This window comes from Bos javanicus, chromosome 1 (genome assembly GCF_032452875.1).
Source record: "Bos javanicus breed banteng chromosome 1, ARS-OSU_banteng_1.0, whole genome shotgun sequence".
In the NCBI taxonomy this organism is placed as follows: Eukaryota; Metazoa; Chordata; class Mammalia; order Artiodactyla; family Bovidae; genus Bos; species Bos javanicus.
This window is the reverse complement of record NC_083868.1, coordinates 50,430,001-50,454,546: the sequence shown is the minus strand read 5'-3', so window position 1 is coordinate 50,454,546 and position 24,546 is coordinate 50,430,001. Positions and strand designations below refer to the sequence as shown.

The 24,546-nt window shown below is 38.9% G+C and overlaps 1 protein-coding gene across 2 annotated transcripts in view; it reads right to left on the bottom strand.

Moving 5' to 3' along the window:
* Window positions 1–24,546, bottom strand: part of ALCAM (activated leukocyte cell adhesion molecule) — a 228,626-nt gene that overhangs the window by 24,010 nt on the left and 180,070 nt on the right. For both annotated transcript variants that reach the window (XM_061384142.1, XM_061384211.1), the window contains exons 9-12: window positions 6,189–6,301; window positions 3,429–3,564; window positions 3,186–3,323; window positions 46–174 (exon numbers count right to left, since the gene is read on the bottom strand). In XM_061384142.1, coding sequence (XP_061240126.1) covers window positions 46–174; window positions 3,186–3,323; window positions 3,429–3,564; window positions 6,189–6,301 — 516 coding nt within the window. The remainder of the gene's footprint in view (window positions 1–45; window positions 175–3,185; window positions 3,324–3,428; window positions 3,565–6,188; window positions 6,302–24,546) is intronic.

Below are 24,546 nucleotides of genomic sequence, written 5' to 3'. Positions count from 1 at the left end.
TTCAAATTTTCTTACTTTTTTTAATGCCAGAAAGGAAATACTCACTAGCAGAGACATTCAAGGAGTTTACTGTTCTCTCCAGCTGGTTTTCTGCTGTGCAAGTTAATGTAACATTCTCTTCAGGGGAAATGATAATTTTACTATAATACCTGCCATTGATATACGGAGATTCCTCTGTCTGGAAAAAGAAAAGGAAAATGGCTTTAGAAATGGAAATGAATTAAAAACATAGGAAAGAGTAACACTGAATGAAACAAGATAGGTGCGGTGCTCTGCGGCATTATCTGGCATGCAAGGGTATATGTAAGTTCATAGATGAGACCATTTCAGGTTTATAACTACATCAGAGAGGAAAAAGAATAGTGAATCCATACTTGGATTTCTCTTTATGTTTCTATTATTAATTTTAATAATTAAACTAAGCTGTTCTTTTTCAATAGATGCTCGTTAGTTTATATTTTGGCATGATAGTACCTATCTCAAAATAATTAGAGAGTAACTCATCACCAGTTTTCTTCTAATAAACTTATGAGTTTAATTCTATTTGTAAACTACATCCTCAGTTAGTAGAGCATGAACCTCTTAATCCCAGGGTGATAGGTTCATGCCCTAAGTTGGGTGGTTGCTCTCCTATGTTTAGGGCTTCCCTGGTGGCTCGGCAGTAAAGAATCTGCCTGGAATGCAGGAGATGTATGCAGGAGATGTGGGTTCAATCTCTGGATCAGGACGATCCCCTGGAGAAGGAAATGGCAACCCACTCCAGCATTCTTGCCTATATTCTTGCCTGGGCAATCTCAAGGACAGAGGAGCCTGGTGGACTACAGTCTGCAAAAGAGTTGGACGTGACTTGTGGACTAAACAACAAAACTCATTCCCCTCCACTATAACGGTGAATTCTTTTATTTTAAACCATGATACATACGTGCATAGGTATGTATGGTTTTCTCATGGGAAAACCAGACTCTCTTTCTCAATTTATTTGAGTTAAATACAGAGGATGGGTTCTTTTTCAGTGACTAGTGATGAGGGTAACCACTGCTATTTAATTTCTTCAAACATAAGAGACAATTCACATTACTCTCTTCTGGATTCTCAGTCCAACTCCACTAAAGCAAGCATGTACTTGCATTGTTTTCTGAGACATATTATACACACCATGTCCTCTAGTCCTCTATTGCTCTATATGTGCTTTCTTCTCAAATGTATTGTAAAGGCCTTGAGGACAGGAGAGAGCTTCATGATTAGAGATATCATGGAGTCCCTGGGATAGGGGTGGGACAGAGGTATCAGCAGTTGTAAAATAATAGATTCACCATGTGATTGAGGAAGGAACAAATAAAAAAATTATGGCTGGATCAGCACAAGCCTAGGACAAGAAAAATAACATATCACCTAGTGGGCCAGAATCAATCCTTCTCCTTGACAATGAAGAATGGATTATTATTTTTATCCTCATAGTAAGTTCACCTGCTATTTTTCCAATTCCCACCAGTATTTTTCATATGACTTTCTCACTGGACTTTTCTCATATGACTTTTTTTTGTTTTTATTACTTTATCTCTACAAAATGCCTTTGCCTATTTCTAGGTTGACCTTTTAAATCTTTGTACCTTTTTCTTCATTAAACACTTATCTGATACTTATTTTTCTATTTTTTATGTTTGCATTATCCAGAAACAAAAGGTTTTTTTGATATAATTATTATTAAATTGAACTAGAGAGCAAAAAAAAAAGAACAGAGTAGAATAGAAACAGTCATTTTTGATGCTAAAAAAGAGATCTAAACATTGTTAGCAATTCAGGTCTTTATTCTGAAATCAAGAGCCTCTTTGTCATCCTCAGGCATATTCTCTTGCTTGTGTGTCCCATCACATATAACCAAATCAGGAAGCATTTGCTTGTGTCCACTCCTTTAGGGACATTCCATACTTGAGTTATGCAAGTAAACATGCATCACCCATAGCTGAAAGAGCCAAAATTCACCAAGTTCTGCAAAACTAGACTACATAAGCTGGACCACTAGCCCACCTTCCCTAGACAGAGAAAGGGTGGACACTTTAAATTATGATTCTGGTTTATGCATGCCTTCTCAGATTTCAACTGAGTCTAAAGCTGGGAAAGAGGGAACACAGAAGATTCAAATAATCAAATGGCTCATGGGGGTATTCCTGAGGAATCTTTAAGTGGCTCCACTGAGAAGAGAGACATGAAGACTGTTGTGGAGAGAATGGAATTAACCAGTATGTCAGTAACCCAAGTTGACTGGCAATTTAATGGGATTACATATCTGAACAGTTTGTGATAAGCCAGATTCTCATTTTTTTTTTTTCAAAGAGAAAATTATTGGTAGTGTTCATACATTCTTAGCCTTTTACTACTGCAAACTAAAATGGTGTGACAAAGGTACAAATATTACTGTTTGGTTTACATACAAGTTTGTTCAGCAGAAATCATCCTAGATACTATATATTTAGCTAGCCATACTTTGGCCCCAGTACACACAGATCAGACCATATGTTCACAGTGACTATGTTCTTCACCATTCCCCAGGGCCAAGTCTCAAGAAGAAATGACCCATAATGTGCATAAAAGTAAGCAAAGTGTAAGTGAGGCCACTTATACTGAGATGTGGAAGTTCAGGATGTAGGTAATATATACCTTAATGTTTTAATCACCCAAATTTCAGGAATTAGTGACCATGGGGTAATACCTAATTTATATATTTTTAAAATTTATTTTTAATTGGAGGATAATTGCTTTACAATGCTGTGTTGGTTGCTGTGGTACAACAATGTGAATCAGCCTTAAGCATATATATATCCCCCCACTTGAGACTTCCTCCCACCCCCCACCCTATGACACCCCTCTAGGTCATCACAGAGCACCCTATGCTATATAGCAGCTTCCCATGAGATATCCATTTTATACATGGTCATATATGTATGTCAATACTACTCTCTTAATTTGTCCAGATACTGACCACAACAAAATAAGTCTTCCATGCTCCATGACCCTAGGATTTTAAATTTCTCTTTGAGCTACGGTCTTCCTTTGGGAGAAGTTAGCAAAAGCTTCCTCTGAGGACATAGCGTGAATTTCGTGTTGATAATGTTAGCTTACAGTTTAGATACCTAAATAAAACCCTACATTGCACCAAGTACAGCACTCAACAAGAAGACAAATACTTGCTTGGTTTATGACACTTCCACTGCCAGTAATTGTCCACTGTATAGCTGGCTTCGGAAAACCTTCCACATGGCAGATTATTGTTTTAGACAGTCCACTGGGATCAGTTTTCTTTGTCATTTTGATTTGAGGTTTTCCTAAAAATATTACAATTAAAATAAGATGTTGAACTGAGATCATAAAAGAAACAGATATTAAATTCTCAAAGAAAATTTTGAATTGGTGCTCACGTATTTTATTACCTTCTACAATTAGAGTCAACGACTCTCTTTTCTTTAATCCTTCAACCTCTTGCAGAGCTGTTTCACAGACATAGTTTCCAGCATCCTGATAATGAAGACTAGAAAATGATGGGCTAGATCGAAGCTTGACGTTATCCTGATTAAATAAAAAGTTAATTATGTCACATGGCACAATTATAGCTCTCCATGTATTTATTATATAATAATAAAGACTGAAATTATTCTTCTGGGTCTAATGAAAATTTCTTTTCTTAACTTCAAATGCTTTCACAAATAGACTTCCTTTTTCCTCTGAACTTTTAGAGTTAGACAAATCAGAGTTTTATTTCAGACTCTTCCATTTACTGAATTTATATTTGGAACAAGTTCATAAACTTCTGAGATTCAGCTTCCTTACTTGTAAATAGGGTAGTAATCTTACCATATTAAAGACAGTTATCAAGACATGGAATCTATTACAGAACAATTAAGACAAAAATGTTTTTTAAAGAAAACTTTTAAATGGCTTACTATACTAAAATTTCTATGAACAAATAAAATGCAACATTTAACTTTGAAAATAATTTTATATATAGAAAATAATACTATTTACCAGGAATTGAAATGCTCCTAAGGCAACCAAACACAATCTTAAGATTATATGGTCTTTGTACACTATAATTTTTTTTCCATTTCCATCAACTTACCAACAGGCAGGCAACATTGATCAGCACTACTGATATGAGTTATTTAATCAACAACAGTAACTGCAGCTTCTGTGGAAACTGGTTTAACCAAGTAAACTTAGCTTCTCTAGTTCTGAGTAAAACACACCGTGAGTGTTCATATACCAAAAACCTATCAAGCCCTTTGACCATTAACTACCACAAACACATCATGTTAAGTATTCAGTCTATGGAGTGACATTTTAACTATCTGAGCAAATGAAATGTTGTGATGAGGCTGTGTTTAAGAGAAAATGAAATAATAAACTGAGTTTTAAGAGTTAAGATAACAAGTAACAGAGGATCTGGCATGAAAAGAGATCAAAAACCAATAGAAAATAATTTACATTTTCATCTAAAAGAAACTGGAGCAATATACTTCCCACAACTTTTTACAAAGATAATTCTTGTCAACCCCTATTTTAAGTGGTTTGATGTGTTTTTGTCAACTCAATACTGCTTAAGTGCTTCTGCTACATGTCACATTACAGGAATAAACAGACAGGGTGTATACTAGTTAAGGATTTGAGTGGAGGGAACATAGTAACAACCTTTCCCTTTGTTGATAAAGAAAGAAAGTGAATGTGAAGTCGCTCAGTCATGTCCACCTCTTTGCAACCCCATGGACTATAGCCTACCAGGCTCCTCCGTCCATGGGATTTTCCAGGCAAGAGTACTGGAGTGGGTTGCCATTGCCTTGACACAGGGATTGAACCCAGGTCTCCCAGATTGTAGGCAGACACTTTACCATCTGAGCCACCAGGGAAGTCCTGGTGATAACCTTCTCTATGTTGATAACCTTAGTTAATAACCTTATCTCAAATCACCAATTTCCAATCCTATTAATCTCACTCTAAAAAGATAACAGCAATGCTTGGGTCCCCAGATAATGACCTACATTTCAGACGATAACAAGAACATTAGCCTCAGGACAGCATATTAAAAAGCAGAGACATTATTTTGCTGACAAAGGTTCATCTAGTCAAAGCTAGTAGTCATGTATGGATGTGAGAGTTGGACCATAAAGAAAGCTGAGCACCGAAGAATTGACGCTTTTGAACTGTAGTGTTGGAGAAGACTCTTGAGGGTCCTTTGGACTACATGGAGATCCAACCAGTGAATTGTAAAGGAAATCAGTCCTGAATATTCATTGGAAGGACTGATTCTGAAGCTGAAGCTCCAATGCTTTGGCCATCTGATGTGAAGAACTGACTCATTTGAAAAGACCCTGATGCTGGGAAAGACTGAAGAGGGGAGAAGAAGGGGACAACAGAGGATGAGATGGTTGGATGGCATCACCGACTCAATGGTCATGAGTTTGAGCAGGCTCCAGGAGTCGGCAATGGACAGGGAAGCCTGGCATACTGCAGTCCATGGGGTCGCAAAGAGTCGGACACAACTGAGCGACAGAACTAAACTGAACTGAAACACTCAGGAAATACAGACTAAGCTCTTAGTATGTTCCAGGTGTTCTACTATGGCCCAGGGGTGAAAAAAGATCACTACCATCAAGGAGCTACTAATTCATGGAACCCACATTCAAACACTTAAGGTCAGTCTCCAGAAAGGCAGAAGGTTATGTGACTATAGTGGTGTTTATGCTGGGTAAGGCCTGAGCCTGAGCCTCTACTCTGTCACCTATGAGCTCTCTGATTTCTCTCACTTCAAGTTCTTTGAAATAAAGTAGGGAACTAACCATTTTCTTGCATATTTCACAGGGTTGTTATAAACACACTGTTAACAACATTATGGGTTAAAACACACTGGAAATTGCTAAAATATATAACTGTATATGCGTGTGTGTCCATATGCATGTGTATAATTATTTAGTAAATACACATAATTAAATTAATGCCCCAAACTAAGTTTCAGAGCAACAATTATGGATGCCATAGTGATGTTGAGTACCTCTAAATTTTATTGTAGTAATCTTTATTATTATATATAAAAAAAGAGAGTATGAGTTTTTGTGTATAAACATATTACACATGAATATACAAGAGAAGCCTAAAAGGAGTCAGTCCAAAAGTGGAACATTACCAAGAATATTACTTACTTTCATCCACACCACAGTTGCATTCCTACTGGCAGATATTGTGCATGACACAGGCAGAGCATCGCCAATCTGCTTAGTCACCTCCCCGCTTGGGTTTAAGGACAAATCCAAATCTGTGAAGCAGAAAAATATGCTTGAAATACAACTCCAGAAAGTAAGACAGTCAAAATATTTTTGGAGAAAAAAAATAGATGAAAGAAAGAAAAACTCCTGCTAACTCTACTTGAAATTCAGAAGTGATTTATGTGACTGAAATAACTCAAGTGTAGCATAATCACTCTAGTTTTTCAAGCCAGCTTTGAGACCAGTTTGGACAAGTGCGAATGGTCAATTTAATTGATTATGCGTTTATATGCAGTTAACATGATTGATGTTTTGAATGCATGTAAGTATTCATCTGGGGTCTATCACCTTCAGAAAAAAATTCTTAAATCATTTCTGGAAGAAAATAAAGATGATGACTAAGTAAATATTATGAGAAGAATTGATAAGACATACCATGGGAAATCAAGTATATTTAGAGAGCAGGTGATAAACTAAATTATCATAAGGTGTTTACACGTTTCTTCAGAGAAAACTGACTACAGTAGCTAGATATTTAAAAAAAAAATGCTATCCCATTTCTTATGCAGTTGAAATTTTAAATTTAATTTTTTTTTGTTGAAGGATAATTGCCTTATAGAATTTTGTTGTTCTCTGTCAAACTTCAACATGAATCAGCCATAGGTATACATATATCCCCTCCCTTTAGAACCTCCCTCCCATCTCCCACCCCATCCTACCCGCTAGGTTGATACAGAGCCGCTGTTTGAGTTTCCTGAGCCATACAGCAAATCCCCATTGTCTATCTATTTTACATATGGTAATGTAAGTTTCCATGTTACTCTTTCCATATATTTCACCCTCTCCTCCCCTGTCCCCATGTCCATAAGTCTATTCTCTATGTCTGTTTCTCCTTGTTGCCCTGAAAATAAATTCTTCAGTACCATTTTCCCAGATTCCGTATATATACATTAGAATACGATATTTATCTTTCCTTTTCTGACTTACTTCACTCTGTATAATAGGCTCTAGGTTCATCCACCTCATTACTACTGGCTCAAATGTACTCCTTTCTATGGCTGAGTAATATTCCATTGTGTATATGCACCATAACTTCTTATCCATTCATCTGTCTATGGACATCTAGGTAGCTTCCATGTTTTAGGTATTGTAAATAGTGCTGCAGTGAACAAAGGGATACATGTTGTCTTTTTCATTTTGGTTCCTCAGGGTATATACTTAGGAGTGGGATTTCTGGGTCATATGGTGGTTTTATTCCTAGTTTTTTAAGGAATCTCCAAACTGTCTTGCATAGTAGCTGTATCAATTTACTTTCCCACCAACAGTGGAAGAGGATTCCCTTTTCTCCACACACTTTCCAGCATTTACTGTTTGTAGACATTTTGATGATGGCCATTCTGACTGGTGTGAGGTGATATCTTATTGTAGTTTTGATTCGCATTTCTATAATAATGAACAATGTTGAGAATCTTTTCATGTGCTTATTAGCCATCTGTATGTCTTCTTTGGAGAAATGTCTGTTTAGGTCTTTTCCCCATTTTTTGATCGGGTTGTTTGTTTTTCTGGTATTGAGTTGTGTGAGGTGCTAGTATACTTTGGAAATTAATCCTTTGTCAGTTGTTTCATTTGCTATTATTTACTCCCATTCTGAGGGTTGTCTTTTCACCTTGCTTATAGCTTCCTTTGCTGTGCAAAAGCTTTTAAGTTTAATCAGGTCCCACTTGTTTACTTTTGTTTTTATTTCTGTTACTCTAGGAGATGGGTCACAGAGGAACTTGCTTTGATTTATGTCATCAATTGTTCTGCCTTTGTTTTCCTCTAAGATTTTTATAGTTTCTGGTCTTACATTTAGGTCTTTAATCCATTTGGAGTTTATCTTTGTGTATGGTGTTAGGAACTGTTCTAATTTCATTCTTTTATATGTAGCTGTCCAGTTTTCCCAGCATTTATTGAAGAGGCTGTCTTTGTGTCATTGTATATTCTTGCCTACTTTGTCAAAAATAAGGTACCCATAGGTGCATGGGTTTATTTGCTTTCTATCTTGTTCCATTGGTTTATATTTTTGTTTTAGTACCAGTAGCATGATGTCTTGATGACTGTAGCTTTGTAGTATATCTGAAGTCAGGAAGGTTGATTCCTCCAGCTCCATTCTTCTTTCTTAAGACTGCTTTGGTTATTTGGGGTCTTTTGTGTTTCCATATGAATCATGAACTATTTTGTTCTAGTTCTGTGAAAAATGCCATTGGTAATTTCATAGGGATCACAATGAATCTGTAGATTGCATTTGGTAATATAGTCATTTTCACAATATTGATTCTTCCTACCCAGGAACAAGGAACATCTCTCCATCTGTTTATGTCACCTTTGATTTTTTTCATTAGTGTCTTATAATTTTCTGTGTACACTTCGTCTCCTTTGGTAAGTTTATTCCTACGTATTTAGTTATTTTTGTTGCAATGGTGAATGGGATTGATTTCTTAATTTCTTTTTCTGATTTTTCAGTTAGTATATAGAAATGCAAATGATTTCTGTGCATTGATTTTGTATCCTGCAACTTTGCTAAATTCACTGATTAGCTCTAGTATTTTTCAGCTACTTTCATTAGGGTTTTCTATGTACAGTATCTTGTCATCTGCAAACAGTGAGAGCTTTATTTATTTTCTGATCTGGATTCATTTCTTTTTCTTCTCTGATTGCTGTAGCTAGGACTTCAGAACTAAGTAGAACAATAGTGACAAAAGTGGACACCTTTGTCTTGTTTCTGATCTTAGGGGGAGTGCTTTCAGCTTTTCACTATTGAGAATAATGTTTGCTGTAGGCTTATCATATACGGCCTTTACTATGTTGAGGTAGGTTCCTTCTATGCCCATTTTTTGAAGAGTTTTAATAAATTGGTGCTGAATTTGTCAAAGGCTTTTTCTGTATCTATTGAGATGATCGTATGGTTTTTATCTTTCAATTTGTTAATATGGTGTATCACACTGATTGATTTGTGTATATTGAAGAACCTTTGCATCCCTGGAATAAACCCAGCTTGATCATGGAGTATGAACTTTTTGATGTTTTGCTGAATTCTGTTTGTTAAAATTTTTTGAGGATTTTTTCATCTTGTTCATCAGTGATATTGGCCTGTAGTTTTTGTGTGTGTGTGTGTGTGTTGTCTTTGTCTGGTTTTGGTTTTAGGGTGATGGTGGCCTCATAGAACAAGTTTGGAAGTGTTTCTTCCTTTGCAATTTTTGGAAAGAGTATTAGAAGGATAGGCATTAGCTCTTCTCTATTTGATAGAGTTCTCCTGTGAAGCCATCTGGTTCTGGGTTTTTGTTTTTTGGGAGATTTTTGATCACAGCTTCAATTTCAGTGCTTGTAATTGGGTTTTTCATAATTTCTATTTCTTCCTGGTTCAGTCTTGGAAGATCAAAATATTCTAACAATCTGTCCATTTCTTCCAGGTTGTCTATTTTATTGCCATATAGATGTTCATAACAGTCTTTTATAATCCTTTGTATTTCTGCATTGTCTGTTGTAACCTATCCTTTTTCATTTTTAATTGTGTTGTTTGCTTCTTCTCTTTTTTTCTTGATGAGTCTGGCTAATGGTTTGTCAACTTTGTTTATCATCTCAAAAAACCAGCTTTTAGTTTTATTAATCTTTACTACGGTTTCTTTCATTTCTTTTTCCATTATTTCTGCTTGGATCTTTATGATTTCTTTCCTTCTACTAATTTTGGGATTTTTCTGTTCTTCTTTTTCCAGTTGTTTTAGGTGTAAAGTTAGGTTGTCTATTCAATGTTTTTCTTGTTTCTTGAGGTAGGATTGTATTGCTATAAACTTCCCTCTTAGAACTGCTTTTGCTGCATCCCATAGTTTTTGAGTTATCATGTGTTTATTGTCATTTGTTTCTAGAAATTTTTTGATTTCCCTTTTGATTTCTTCAGTAATCTGTTGGTTATTTAGGAATGTGTTGTTTGATCTCCATGTGTTTGTGTTTCTTACACTTTTTTTCTTGTAATTGATATCTAGTCTCATAGTATTGTGGTCAGAGAAGATGCTTGATGCACTTTCAATTTTCTTAAATTTACTGAGGCTTGATTTGTGACCCAAGATGTGGTCTGTCCTGGGGAATGTTCCATGTGCACTTGAGAAGGTGTATTCTGCATTTGGATGGAATGTCCTGAAGATATCAATGACATCCATTTCATCTAATGTATCATTTAAGACTTTTGTTTTCTTATTAATTTTCTGTTTTGATGAACTGTCCATTGGTGTGAGTGGGGTATTAAAGTCTCCTACTATTATTGAGTTATTGTTAATTTCTCCTTTTATGTCTGTTAGTCTTTGTCTTATGTATTGAGGTGCTCCTATGTTGGGTGAATATTTTCAATTGTTATGTCTTCCTCTTGGATTGATACCTTGATCACTATGTAGTGTCCTTCCTTATTGCTTGTAATCTTCTTTATTTTAAGGTCTATTTTGTTGATATAAGGATTGCTACTCCAGCTTTCTTTTGCTTCCCATTTTCATGGAATATATTTTTCCATCCTCTGATTTTCAATCTGTATGTGTCTTTAGGCCTAAAGTGGGTTTCTTGTAGACAGCATATATATGAGTCATGTTTTGTATCCATTAAGCCATTCTGTGTCTTTTGGTTGGAGCATTTAATCCATTTACATTTAAAGTAATTACTGATATATATTCCTGTTGCCATTTTTTTAATTGTTTGGGGTTGATTTTGTAGATCTTTTTTCTTCTGCTGTATTTCTTGACTATATAAGTCCCTTTAACATTTGTTGTTAAGCTGGTGTGGTCATCCTGAATTCTCTTAACTTCTGCTTCTCTGAAAAGCTTTTTCTTTCTCCATCAGTTTTAAATGAGAATTTTGCTGGGTACAGTAATCTTGGTTGTAAGATTTTTCCCTTTCAGTACTTTAAATATATCCTGTCATTCCTTTCTGGCCTGCAGAGTTTCTGCTGAAAAATCAGCTCTTAAGAATATGGGGTTTCCCTTGTATGTTACTTGTTGCTTCTGTGCTGCTTTTAATATTCTTTCTTTTGTATTTAGTCTTTGTTAGTTTGATTAGTATGTGTCTTGGCATGTTTCTCCTTGGGTTTATCCTGTATGGGACTCTTTGTGTCTCTTGGACTTGAATGACTATTTCCTTTTCCATGTTGGGGAAATTTTCAACTATAATTTCTTCAAAAATTTTCTCATACCCTTTCTTTTTCTCTTCCTCTTCTGGGACCCCTATAATTCGAGTGTTGGTGCATTTGATATTGTCCCAGAGGTCTCTGAGACTATCCTCAGTTCTTTTCATTCTTTTTACTTTATTTTGCTCTTCAGAAGTTATTTCTACCATTTTATATTCCAGCTTACTGATTCATTCTTCTGCTTCAGATATTCTGCTACTTATTCCTTCTAAAGTAGTTTTGATTTCAGTAATTGTATTGTTTGTCTTTGTATGTTTATTCTTTAATTCTTCTAGGTCTTTGTTAATTGATTCTTGCATTTTCTCCATTTTGTTTTCAATATTTTTGATCTTTACTATCATTATTCTGAATTCTTTTTCAAGTAGTTAGCCTATTTCCTCTTCTTTTATTTGTACTTCTCGTTTCTAGTTTGTTCCTTCATTTGTATAATATTTCTCTGCCTTTTCATTATTATTAACTTATTGTGTTTGAGGTCTCCTTTTCCAAGGCTTCATGGAAAGTTGAATTCTTTCCTTCAAGAAGGTTTAATTTTTTCTTCCTTTTGGTTTCTGCCATCCTAAGGTTGATTCAGTGGTTTGTGTAAGCTTCTTATAGGGTGAGATTTGTGCTGAGTTTTTGTTTGTTTTTTCCCTCTGATGGGCAAGGCTGAGTGAGGCGGTAATCGTCTCTGCTGATGATTGGGTTTATATTATTTTTTTGTTTGTTGCTTAGATGAGGTGTCCTGCACAGTGTGCTACTGGTGGTTGGGTGATGCTGGGTCTTGTATTCAAGGGGTTTGTTTGTGTGAGTTCTCACTATTTGATACTCCTTAGGGTTAGTTCCCTGGTAGTCTAAGGTTTTGGAGTCAGTGCTTCCACTTCAAAGGCTCAGGGCTTGGTCTCTGGTCAGAAAAGAAGATTCCACAAGTGGTTTTTTAATGGCATTAAGTGAAATTAAAACAAATATCCAAAAATGAGAAATCAAAGATGAACCCCAGACAAATGGCAGTTACAAAATCAGGCAAATAATAATTAAGATAATGGAATACATACACACACACACACACACACACACATATATATACCCATGAGCAAAGTCAAAACTGTCCAACAAAAATAAAGTACAGTTGATTTATCCAGCAAACAAAGGAAATAAAAAATTATATTTACCAGTTAAGAACAAAACTAACTAAAGCACAAACTCAAAAAAAAAAAAGAAAAACTAAAGCAAGGTGCCAAATGAGGAATAAAGCTATGAAAACAAAACTAATAAATATGTTGAGAGGAAAGAAAGAAAAAAAAGAAAGAATAGATATGCAAAGTTAAACAGAGGTAGATGAAGATTTATACTTATTAAAGATTAACTGCAAGGGGAAAAGAACAGTAGGAAGGGCAAACAAAGGAATAAATGTAGAGAAAATATAATAGGTTTAAAAAAATTAAAAATTAAAATTATTAAAAGGAGAAAAGAAAAGAAAACAAAACAAAAACAGAAGAATAAAGAAAAAAAAAAGGAAAGGAAAACTCCACTGAACTTCAAAAGCCCAATGTAGAGGCAGAGGTTTATAACAACAATAAAAAGTGTGACTGAATATATACATATACATCTATAAGCAAAATCAAAACAGCCCAACAAAAATAAAGTACAGTCGATTGACCCAGCAAATCAAGGAAATCAAAAATTATATCTACCAGAACAAAACTAACTAAAGCACAAACTGGAAAACAAAACTAAAGCAAAGTGCCAATTGGGGAATAAAGCAATGAAAATAAAACTAACAAATATGTTGAGCAGAAAGGAGAGAAAGAAAAATATATATATGCAAAGTTAAATAGAGGTAGATAAAAAAGATTTATATATGTTAAAGATTAACAAGGGGAAAAGAACAGTAGGAAAAGCAAACAAAGGAATAAATGTAGAAAAAACAATAATAGTTTTAAAAAAATTAAAAAGAAAAAAAATAGGAAAACTCCACAGAACGGCAAAAGCCCAACATAGAGGCAGAGGTTTATAACAATAAAAAAATGTGACTGTGAAAAAAAAATCTCAAAAGCTTAATTGGATTTCATAGTGCCAATAAAACAGACAACTACAACAGAGGGGGTTCAAAAAAGGAAACAAAAAGAAAAAAGTCCAAAAGATTCCACAGAACAAGTCAAAACATAAGAATAATAAATGTTTTTCTTGAGTCACTGCTGTCAGGGTCTTTACCCTTGCTGGGAGTCACAGTCTACCTTACCTCCCTAGGATGCCCTCCAACACTGTGCTGATCTCTGGACCTGCTTTGGGCAAAGCAACTCAGATTCAACTCAGATTCTGGTCCTAGTCCTGTGTGTTCTTGCCTCCAATGTCCACAGCTATCAGAACTAGTGCGTTTTCTTTTGTGGAAGCTCTAAATGACCTTTTATATATTCCATAGATACAGAGTCTGCCTAGTTGATTGTGTGGATTTAATCTGTAGCTTGCACAGCTGGTGGGAAGGTTTTGGGTCTTCCTTAGCCACACTGCCCGTGTGTTTCAGTTGTGGTTTTATTTCCACCTCTACATGTGGGTCATCCACTGAGGTTTGTTCTTGAGGCTGCCCTGGAGGACTTGGATTTGTCCCTGTGAGGGCCAGGTGGAGGTGGTGCAGCTGCTTGGGTTGCAGGGGTTCTGACAGCAACAGGTACCCAGGGAAGTTGGCAGTTAGGGCAGCAGGAAATATAGTGCTCTAGAAGGGTATGGCAACCAGTATTGGCCAATATGCTCCAGTATTCTTGCCTGGAGAATCCCCCTCCCTGACAGAGAAGCCTGGCAGGTCACAGTCTACAGGGTCTCAAAGATTCGGACAGGACCGAAGTGACCCTGCGCGCATAGATGAAAGACTTTTTTGGCCTGTGGCAGCTCTGCCCCACTGAGAGTTGAGTGTGAAGGTGGTGCAGCTGTTTGCCTTGCAGGGACCCTGGCAGTGCCAAGTGTGTAGGGACACAGACTGCCTCCGCTGCAGAAGTTATGGCCCTATCAGGGTCTTTTTTTGAGCCTCTTGTAGCTGGCGATCAGAAGGTCTCTTTGGCCAGTCTTTCTCCATAGCTCCACCCATTCAGGCGTTTAGTGGGTTCCCTTGCCTGGGGTCCTTCTGTGTTATTTGGCACATAGAAGGGCCCCCTAGCTGGGGTCCTACTGTGTAGATTGGTGTGTCAGGTACTTACAGGGGCACCCTGGGTGGGGTCCTACTCTAGTTCTGCACCTGGGTGGGGTCCTACTTTGTAGTTCAGTGCGTCAGGTGTTTGATGGGCCAGCGTCTGTATTGTTCAGCTGCTGATGCTGGCAAGTGGGGAGAGAGGCTATGGTGATGGCTCCACCCCCTACGTGTGACTCAGCATTATTGCCTTGCTTCCATGGCTGCCTGGTTTTCCTCCACTGGCATTTCCCACCACGATCTCCTCCCTCACATCCCCTCGATCTGTCTCTCTGCAGTCAACAGTATCCCTTGCTCTGGGATTGCTCCACAATTTCTAAACCCCAGCTCCCAGCCGCTGCACCTTCCAGGGGACCAGCATTCCTGTTTGGGATGTGTATGGCTGCAGCAAGGACTATCTGATTCTCATTCCATTTAGACTGCCACAGATCAGCTGTTTCACTCTCAGCCTTAAATGCTTCTCCTCTGACTTAGATAATTGCCTTGATGTAGGGATCGGACCATCGCTTCAGTTCCCCTACACAAGAAGTGCAAGTCCAGTGCTACTAACACTCCTGTTTTTTCCCCTAGTTTCTTCATCCTACTGAGCTTGGCGTGGTTTTATATAATCTTTTCCACTGATCAGGTACTCCTGTCTGCTCTCAGCTGGTGTTCTGCATGCACTTCTGTGTCTGAAGGTGTATTCCTGATATATCCGTGGAGAGAGATGTGTTCCACATCCACCTACTCCTCACCATCTTGTTCTCTCCAGTTGAAATTTTAAATAAGATTTATTGTTAGGTACATTGTCAGCAGATACCATTTTTTAAAAACACAGCATAAACACATCTAAGGAAGTATAATCTTTCAGATGGAAAGTAATTTCTATAAAAAACTACTGTCATAGTATGATTTGTATGAGGAAAATCCAGTTCAATAGAACCTTTATTGTACAGCTACTAGGTTCCAAGCACTGACAGGAGATACTGAGATGAATAATGAGCTTACAATTCACAATTTGAGGTAGAGGTAATATGCACTCTATGTGATGACACTACATAGCAGCATGAAATCAGTACCTAGTGGTAAAGGTGTTATAGATTAGGAGCTCAAGACATATTTGCTGAAAAACTAGAGTAAAGGCTACAGACAGAGGTACAAGCAAAGACTTATAGGAGAGTGGAGAACGGAACCAAACTGGGTTTCAAGGCAGTAATAAAGGTTTTGTATGGGAGGTGATATCTGTCTGTGGCCCCTGATGGTTGAGAAGGGCTTTGATAAGTGGAGATGTTGGTAAAACTTCTGCCACATAAGTAAAGACAAAGAGGTAAGAGAGGGTGGTGGATTTCACAATGGTGAGTAAAATGGTATCAGTGGTTAAAACACATGGAAGATAAACCTATACAAGTAATTAAGGCTAGCCTATGAGGGACTATGCTTGCCATACTAAGTGAAGTGAAAGTACTAGTCTTTGCAACCCCATGGACTGTAACCTGCCAGGCTCCTCTGTCTTTGGAATTCTCCAGGCAAGAATTATGGACTGGCTAGCCATTCCCTTCTCCAGGGGTTCTTCCTGACCCAGGGATTGAACTCGGGTCTCCTGCATTGCAGATGGATTCTTTACTGTCTGAGCCACCAGGGAAGTCCATTTCAATTTGGTGATTTAGATGTATTCATTCATTAGTTAAATAAACATTCAGAGATGACAAAGCCTATTAGACATTATTAGAGTTATTGTATGCATCTGTGCTAAGTTGCTTCAGTCGTGTTCAACTCTGTGCGACCCTATGTACTGTAGCCAGCCAGGCTCCTTCTGTGTCTATGGGATTCTCCAGGCCAGAATACTGGAGTGGGTTGCCATGCCCTCCTCCAGGGAATCTTCCCTACCCAGGGACTAATCCCATGTCTCTTAAGTCTCCTGCACTGGTAGGCATGTTCTTTACCAGTGGCATCACCTTGGAAGACTGCCATATGGAGTTGGGACTCTATCCTATGGCAGTGGGGATTTGCCATTGCACCTTGTCCTTCCCGTTGGTTTTTCATGTTATAATCACAATTTGTTGATTGTTTGCAACATTATTTTTAATACTTGTTTCACCTACTAGGCTATAAGCATCATGAGGGTAGGGACCATGACCTGAGTTGTCACTGTGTATCCACAGTGCCTGGCACATTGTAGTCCTTCAAAAACTATTGTTGAATGAAGTGAAGAAGCATGTTTCTCAGTTTCTCATTAATATAAAAATATACATTATCACATAGAAAAGTGGAGTTTCCTCAGACAATTTTGTTGAGTTATATTTAGATGAGAATTCAATTCAGGTCGAGTTAAAGCCTTTATTAGTTGGACAGATAACTTGCCAGTGAGAAGACAGAAGTTTTTTTAAAGAATGATGATGGAGTTTGAAAGCTCAGATGAAGAATCTATATGTGAATGAATCAGCAGAGGACTAGTACTTCAGCAACTATGATTCTGTGGACTGAAAGCCTAATGAGAGGTCTGTTCTGCTATCATGTGCAAGTGCTGGTGGGCACTTCTCTATCCACTCCCTTTAGTCATCTATGAAAAGAAAACAAATCTTGATTTTTTGGAAACAATTTAGGATAAGTAGGCTAAAGTAGGATTTTTATGTTTTCATTTCATGTGAAAGTGAAAGTGTTAATTGCTCAGTTGTGTCTGACTCTTTGCAACCCCATAGACTGTAGTCCTCCAGGCTCCTCTGTCTATGGATTTTCCAGGCAAGAATACTGGAGTGGGTTGCCATTTCCTTCTCCAGGGTTCATTTCATGTAATTTAGAGGAAAATCTTGATTTACTTGCAATGTTGGTAGCTCAGCTGGTAAAGAATCTACCTGCAATGCAGGAGACCCGGTTCAATTCCTGGGTCAGGACGATCCTCTGGAGAATGGATAGGTTATCCACTCTAGTATTCTTGGGCTTCCCTGGTGGCTCAGCTGGTAAAGAATCCACCTGCAATGCAGGAGACCTGGGTTCAATCCTGGGTTGGGAAGATCCCCTGGAGAAGGGAATGGCTACCCACTCCCAGTATTCTAGCCTGGAGATTCCACGGACTGTATAGTCTATGGGGTACCAAAGAGTTGACACGACTGAGCAACTTTCATTTTCTTCACTACTTTAGCTTTTAAAGAGCAATACAGGCTTTAAAGCCCAGTGTTAGAGCCTACCTTGCAAAACCTAAATGTATTTAAATTAAATTCAATTAAATTGTGCTGAAATTCAATTAAACTGTTGCATGCTTTTAATTTTTCTTTTTTTTTTTAACCACAGCTGATCACTGAGTTATTATGAAGCTGCAGCCAAGCCTTGTGTCTAATCCTTCTGCTCTCTTTCCCTTTCTGCCTGATATCCAGGTGGGTTCTGAGTAGCTAGTATCTCTTAAACATAACCACATTGTACCATCTCTAAGCACTGGATTATTGATTACTGGTCCAAAGATCTCATGAGCAATGATTACAGAAAATTATTCCACAGGCAATTCTATTTACTGGTTATATTCCCTCACTTCACTTCTTTTTCCCTATGGAGCAAACTGAATAAATGATCCCAGGACAGAATAGTTCTCAGAGAAAAGGTAGCACAGTTGTTATCTGAGAAGTTGCTTTCTCTCTAACTTGCCCCTGATGCCAGACACATTCTGATCTGTTCGACATGAAAATGAGCAAACAGAGAAGTAGCTTGGTTGTGAATCTTAATATTCGACTGTCACCACAGTGCCCTCCAGGGTGTGCTCCCAACATGAGACACTCAAAAGCAACCGTCTGGTTACTCTATTCCCCAATGTACTGCCTTACATTTCCTTCAAAGTTTTAACTCCTCTTCTACATGTTTTCCAAGCATTATCGGTAAAGTGAAAGATTTAGAAACATTTTCTCAGAACAGTTTCTAACATCTCTTTCCATTTTGAAACAAAGAAACACAATGAATAGGATTGTAATGGATCATGTCTAAAGAAACCTTACTGTAATGGGTCATGGCTAGAGGTGTTGTTGGGTACAATGGACTTATTAAAAACTTCCATCTATATCTCTAAGCAAAACTGACATTTGCCCAAAGAATGCTGTGAATTCTAGTGTCACCAGGGAGAAGTTCAAATTAGTTGCCCATTTCTACAATGCATTGGGTACATCAGTACTATAGACAGTCAGGAATTACAAAAAAGAGAATTGAAATAAAGGTCTATTTTCTATATATATTTATTATTTTAAATCTCCGGGAACAAATATAACTTTTGGAGCATCTTGTGTATAAAAGAGGGTTAAAAAGTATGTCCATGGTGATTTTCAAGTTATGTTTCCAGAAAATTCTTGTCCTTCTGTACAGAGACCATTAAACAACTCTTGGTGGTATCTACCTCCTCCTCCAAAGGAGGAGGTAGATATTCAACTTTGAGTCTATTCAACTTTGTGTTGCTTGGGTTGAGGGATTAAGAGTACTCTGTAAATTAAAAAAGATACTTAATCTATACTTTTCTAGGCCAAATGAAAAGTTTTTAAACTTCAAGAATACTCTAATATTAACTTAAAATATAAAACAATTTGTTACTTTAAGGTATATGTATTGTTGTTATTGCTCCTCTCGGCTGCTGCCCCTGATCTCGGACGTGGGGTAACTCCTCCTGGTCTTGGACCCTGACCTCGGATGCAGGGTAGCTCCTCCCAGCCGCCGCCCCTGACCTCCGACATGGGGTAGCTCCTGTTGGCTGTTCCTGCGCGTCGCAGCCTGGCACTCTTGGCCACTGACCCTGACCTCGGACGTGGGGTACTCCTCTTGGCTGCCTCCTCTTGGGCATGGGGTCCTCCCGGCTTTTGCCTCTGACCTCGGACGTGGGGTAGCCACCCGCGCTAAATGCGCCGGTTGCAGCCGCCTGCGCCGGAGGCCAGGGGCAGGGGCCGGGAGGACCTACCCCACGACCGAGGCCAGGGGCAGCACCCAGGAGGAGCAACCCCACCTCCAAGGAGTGGTGGCTGTGCGGGCACAGGAGGGCCTAGAGGAGCTATTCCACGTTCAAGGTCAGAAGTGGGGGCAGCAGTGAGGAGATACCCCTTGTCCAAGGTAAGGAGCAGCGGCTGCGCTTTGCTGGAGCAGCCGTGAAGAGATACCCCATATCCAAGGTAAGAGAAACCCAAGTAAGATGGTAGGTGTTGCAAGAGGGCATCAGAGGGCAGACACACTGAAACCATAATCACAGAAAACTAGTCAATCTAATCACACTAGGAGCACAGCCTTGTCTAACTCAGTGAAACTAAGCCATGCCCATGGGGCCACCCAAGACAGGTGGGTCATGGTGGAGAAGTCTGACAGAATGTGGTCCACTGGAGAAGGGAATGGCAAACCACTTCAGTATTCTTGCCTTGAGAACCCCATGAACTGTATGAAAAGGCAAAATGAGAGGATACTGAAAGAGGAACTCCCCAGGTCAGTAGGTGCTCAATATGCTACTGGAGATCAGTGGAGAAATAACTCCAAAAAGAATGAAGGGATGGAACAAAAGCAAAAACAATACCCAGTTGTGGATGTGACTGGTGATGGAAGCAAGGTCCGATGCTGTAAAGAGCAATAATGTATAGGAACCTGGAATGTCAGGTCCATGAATCAAGGCAAATTGGAAGTGGTCAAACAGGAGATGGCAAGAGTGAACGTTGACATTCTAGTAATCAGCGAACTAAAATGGACTGGAATGGGTGAATTTAACTCAGATGACCATTATGTCTACTACTGTGGGCAGGAATTCCTCAGAAGAAGTGGAGTAGCCATCATGGTCAACAAAAGAGTCCAAAATGCAGTACTTGGATGCAATCTCAAAAATGACAGAATGATCTCTGTTCGTTTCCAAGGCAAACCATTCAATATCACAGTAATCCAAGTCTATGCCCCAACCAGTAACGCTGAAGAAGCTGAAGTTGAACGGTTCTATGAAGACCTACAAGACCTTTTAGAACTAACACCCAAAAAAGATGTCCTTTTCACTATAGGGGACTGGAATGAAAAAGTAGGAAGTCAAGAAACACCTGGAGTAACAGGCAAATTTGGCCTTGGTATACGGAATGAAGCAGGGCAAAGACTAAAGAGTTTTGCCAAGAAAATGCACTGGTCAAACACCCTCTTCCAAAAACACAAGAGAAGACTCTACACATGGACATCACCAGATGGTCAACACCGAAATCAGATTGATTATATTCTTTGCAGCCAAAGATGGAGAAGCTCTTTACAGTCAACAAAAACAAGACCAGGAGCTGACTGTGGCTCAGATCATGAACTCCTTATTGCCAAATTCAGACTTAAATTGAAGAAAGTAGGGAAAACCACTGGAGAAGGCAATGGCACCCCACTCCAGTACTCTTGCCTGGAAAATCCCACAGACAGAGGAGCCTGGAAGGCTGCAGTCCATGGGGTCGCTGAGGGTTGGGCATGACTGAGCGACTTCACTTTCACTTTTACCTGTCATGTATTGGAGAAGGAAATGGCAACCCACTCCAGTGTTCTTGCCTGGAGAATCCCAGGGATGGCGGAGCCTGGTGGGCTGCCATCTATGGGGTCGCACAGAGTTGGACATGACTGAAGTGACTTAACAGCAGCAGCAGCAGCAGGGAAAACCACTAGGACATTCAGGTATGACCTAAATCAAATCCCTTATAATTATACAGTGGAAGTGAGAAATAGATTTAAGGGACTAGATCTGATAGATAGACTGCCTGATGAACTATGGATTGAGGTTCGTGACATTGTACAGGAGACAGGGATCAAGACCATCCCCATGGAATGGAAAAGAAATGCAAAAAAGCAAAATGGCTGTCTGGGGAGGCCTTACAAATAGCTGTGAAAAGAAGAGAAGTGAAAAGCAAAGGAGAAAAGGAAAGATATAAGCATCTGAATGCAGAGTTCCAATAGCAAGGAGAGATAAGAAAGCCTTCCTCAGCGATCAATGCAAAGAAATAGAGGAAAACAACAGAATGGGAAAGACTAGAGATCTCTTCAAGAAAATTAGAGATACCAAAGGGACATTTCATGCAAAGATGGGCTCGATAAAGGACAGAAATGTTATGGACCTAACAGAAGCAGAAGATATTAAGAAGAGGTGGCAAGAATACACAGAAGAACTGTACAAAAAAGATCTTCATGACCCAGATAATCACGATGGTGTGATCACTCACCTTGAGCCAGACATCCTGGAATGTGAAGTCAAGTGGGCCTTAGAAAGCATCACTATGAACAAAGCTAGTGGAGGTGATGGAATTCCACTGGAGCTATTTCAAATACTGAAAGATGATGCTGTGAAAGTACTTCACTCAATATGCTAGCAAATTTGGAAAAGTCAGCAGTGGCCACAGGACTGGAAAAGGTCAGTTTGCATTCCAATCCCAAAGAAAGGCAATGCCAAAGAACGCTCAAACTACCGCACAATTGCACTCATCTCACACGCTAGTAAAGTAATGCTCAAAATTCTCCAAGCCAGGCTTCAGCAATATGTGAACCATGAACTTCCTGATGTTCAAGCTGGTTTTAGAAAAGGCAGAGGAACCAGAGACCAAATTGCCAACATCCACTGGATCATCAAAAAAGCAAGAGAGTTCCAGAAAAACATCTATTTCTGCTTCACTGACTATGCCAAAACCTTTAACTGTGTGGATCACAATAAACTGGAAAATTCTGAAAGAGATGGGAATACCAGACCACCTCACCTGTCCCTTGAGAAATTTGTATGCAGGTCAGGAAGCAACAGTTAGAACTGGACATGGAACAACAGACTGGTTCCAAATAGGAAAAGGAGTACATCAAGGCTGTATATTGTCACCCTGCTTATTTAACTTCTATGCAGAGTACATCATGAGAAATGCTGGGCTGGAAGAAGCACAAGCTGGAATCAAGATTGCCGGGAGAAATATCAATAACCTCAGATATGTAGATGACACCACCCTTATGGCAGAAAGTGAAGAAGAACTAAAAAGCCTCTTGATGAAGGTGAAAGAGGAAAGTGAAAAAGTTGGCTTAAAACTCAACATTCAGAAAACGAAGATCATGGCATCCGGTCCCATCACTTCATGGGAAATAGATGGGGAAACAGTGGAAACAGTGTCAGACTTTGTTTTTTTGGGCTCCAAAATCACTGTAGATGGTGACTGCAGCCATGAAATTAAAAGACACTTACTCCTTGGAAGGAAAGTTATGACCAACTTAGACAGCATATTGAAAAGCAGAAACATTACTTTGCCAACAAAGTTCCATCTAGTCAAGGCTATGGTTTTTCCAGTGGTCATGTATGAATGTGAGAGTTGGATTATGAAGAAAGCTGAGCGCCAAAGAATTGATGCTTTTGAACTGTGGTGTTGGAGAAGACTCTTGAGAGTCCCTTGAACTGCAAGGAGATGCAACCAGTCCATTCTGAAGGAGATCAGATTTCTGGGATTTCTTTGGAAGGAAAGATGCTAAAGCTTAAACTCCAGTACTTTGGTCACCTCATGCGAAGAGTTGACTCATTGGAAAAGATTCTGATGCTGGGAGGGATTGAGGGCAGGACAAGAAGGGGGTGACAGAGGATGAGATGGCTGGATGGCATCACCGACTCAATGGACGTGAGTCTGAGTGAACTCCGGGAGTTGGTGATGGACAGGGAGGCCTGGCGTGCTGCGATTCATGGGGTTGCAAAGAGTTGGACAAGACTGAGCGACTGAACTGAACTGAACTGATTGTTGTTATTGTTTAGTTGATAAGTTGCATCCGACTTTTTGTGACTCCATGGACTACAGCAAGCTAGGCTCCCCTGTCCTTCACTATCTCCCAGAGTTTGCTCAGATTCATGTCCATTTAGTTGTGATGCTATCTAAACATCTCATGCTCTGCTGTTCCCTTCTTCTTTTGCTTTCAATCTTTCCCAGCATCATGGTCTTTTCCAGTGAGTTGGATCTTCGCATCAGGTGGCCAAAGTATTACAACTTCAGCTTCAGGATTGGTCCTTCCAATGCATATTTGGGTTGATTTCTTTTAGGTTTGACTGATTGAATCTCCTTGCAGTTCAAGGGACTCTCAATATCTTCTCAAGCACCCCAATTCAAAAGAATCATTTCTTCAGCACTCAGCCTTTTTTATGGTTCAACTCTCACATCCGTACATGACTACTGGAAAAACCATAGCTTTGACTATATAGACCTTTGTCTGCCAAGTAATGTCTCTGCTTTTTAGTACACTGTCTAGATTTGTCAGAGCTTTTCTTCCAAGGAGCCAGCATCTTTTAATTCTATGGCTGCAGTCACCATCTGAGGTGATTTTTAACCCAAGAAAATAAAAGTCGTCACTGTTTTCATTGTTTCCCCATCTGTTTGCCATGAAGTGATAGGACTACGTGCCATGATTTTCATTTTTTGAACGTTGAGTTTTAAGCCAGCTTTTTAACTCTCCTCTTTCACTTTCATCAAGCGGCTCTTTAGTTCTTCACTTTCTGCCATTAGAGTGGTAACATCTGCATATCTGAGGTTGTTGATATTTCCCCCAGCAATCTTGATTCCAGCTTGTGATTCACCCAGTGCAGCATTTTGCATGATGTACTCTGCATATAAGTTAAATAAGAAGGATGACAATATACAACTTTGATGTACTCCTTTCCCAATTTGGAACCAATCCATTGTTTCATGTCCAGGTCTAAGTGTTGCTTCTTGACCTGTATACAGGTTTCTCAGGAGGCAGGTAAAGTAGTCTGGCATTCCTATCTCTTTAAGAGTTTTTCACAGTTTGTTGTGATCTACGCAGTCGAAGGCTTTAGTCAGTGAAGCATAGTCAGTGAAGCAGAAGTAGATGCTTTTTCTGGAATTCCCTTGCTTTCTCTATGATCCAGCGAATGCTGGCAACTTGCTCTGGTTCCTCTGCCTTTTCTAACATCAGCTTGTAAATCTGTAAGTTCTCAGTTCACACACTGCTGATGCCTTTCTTGAAGGATACTGAGC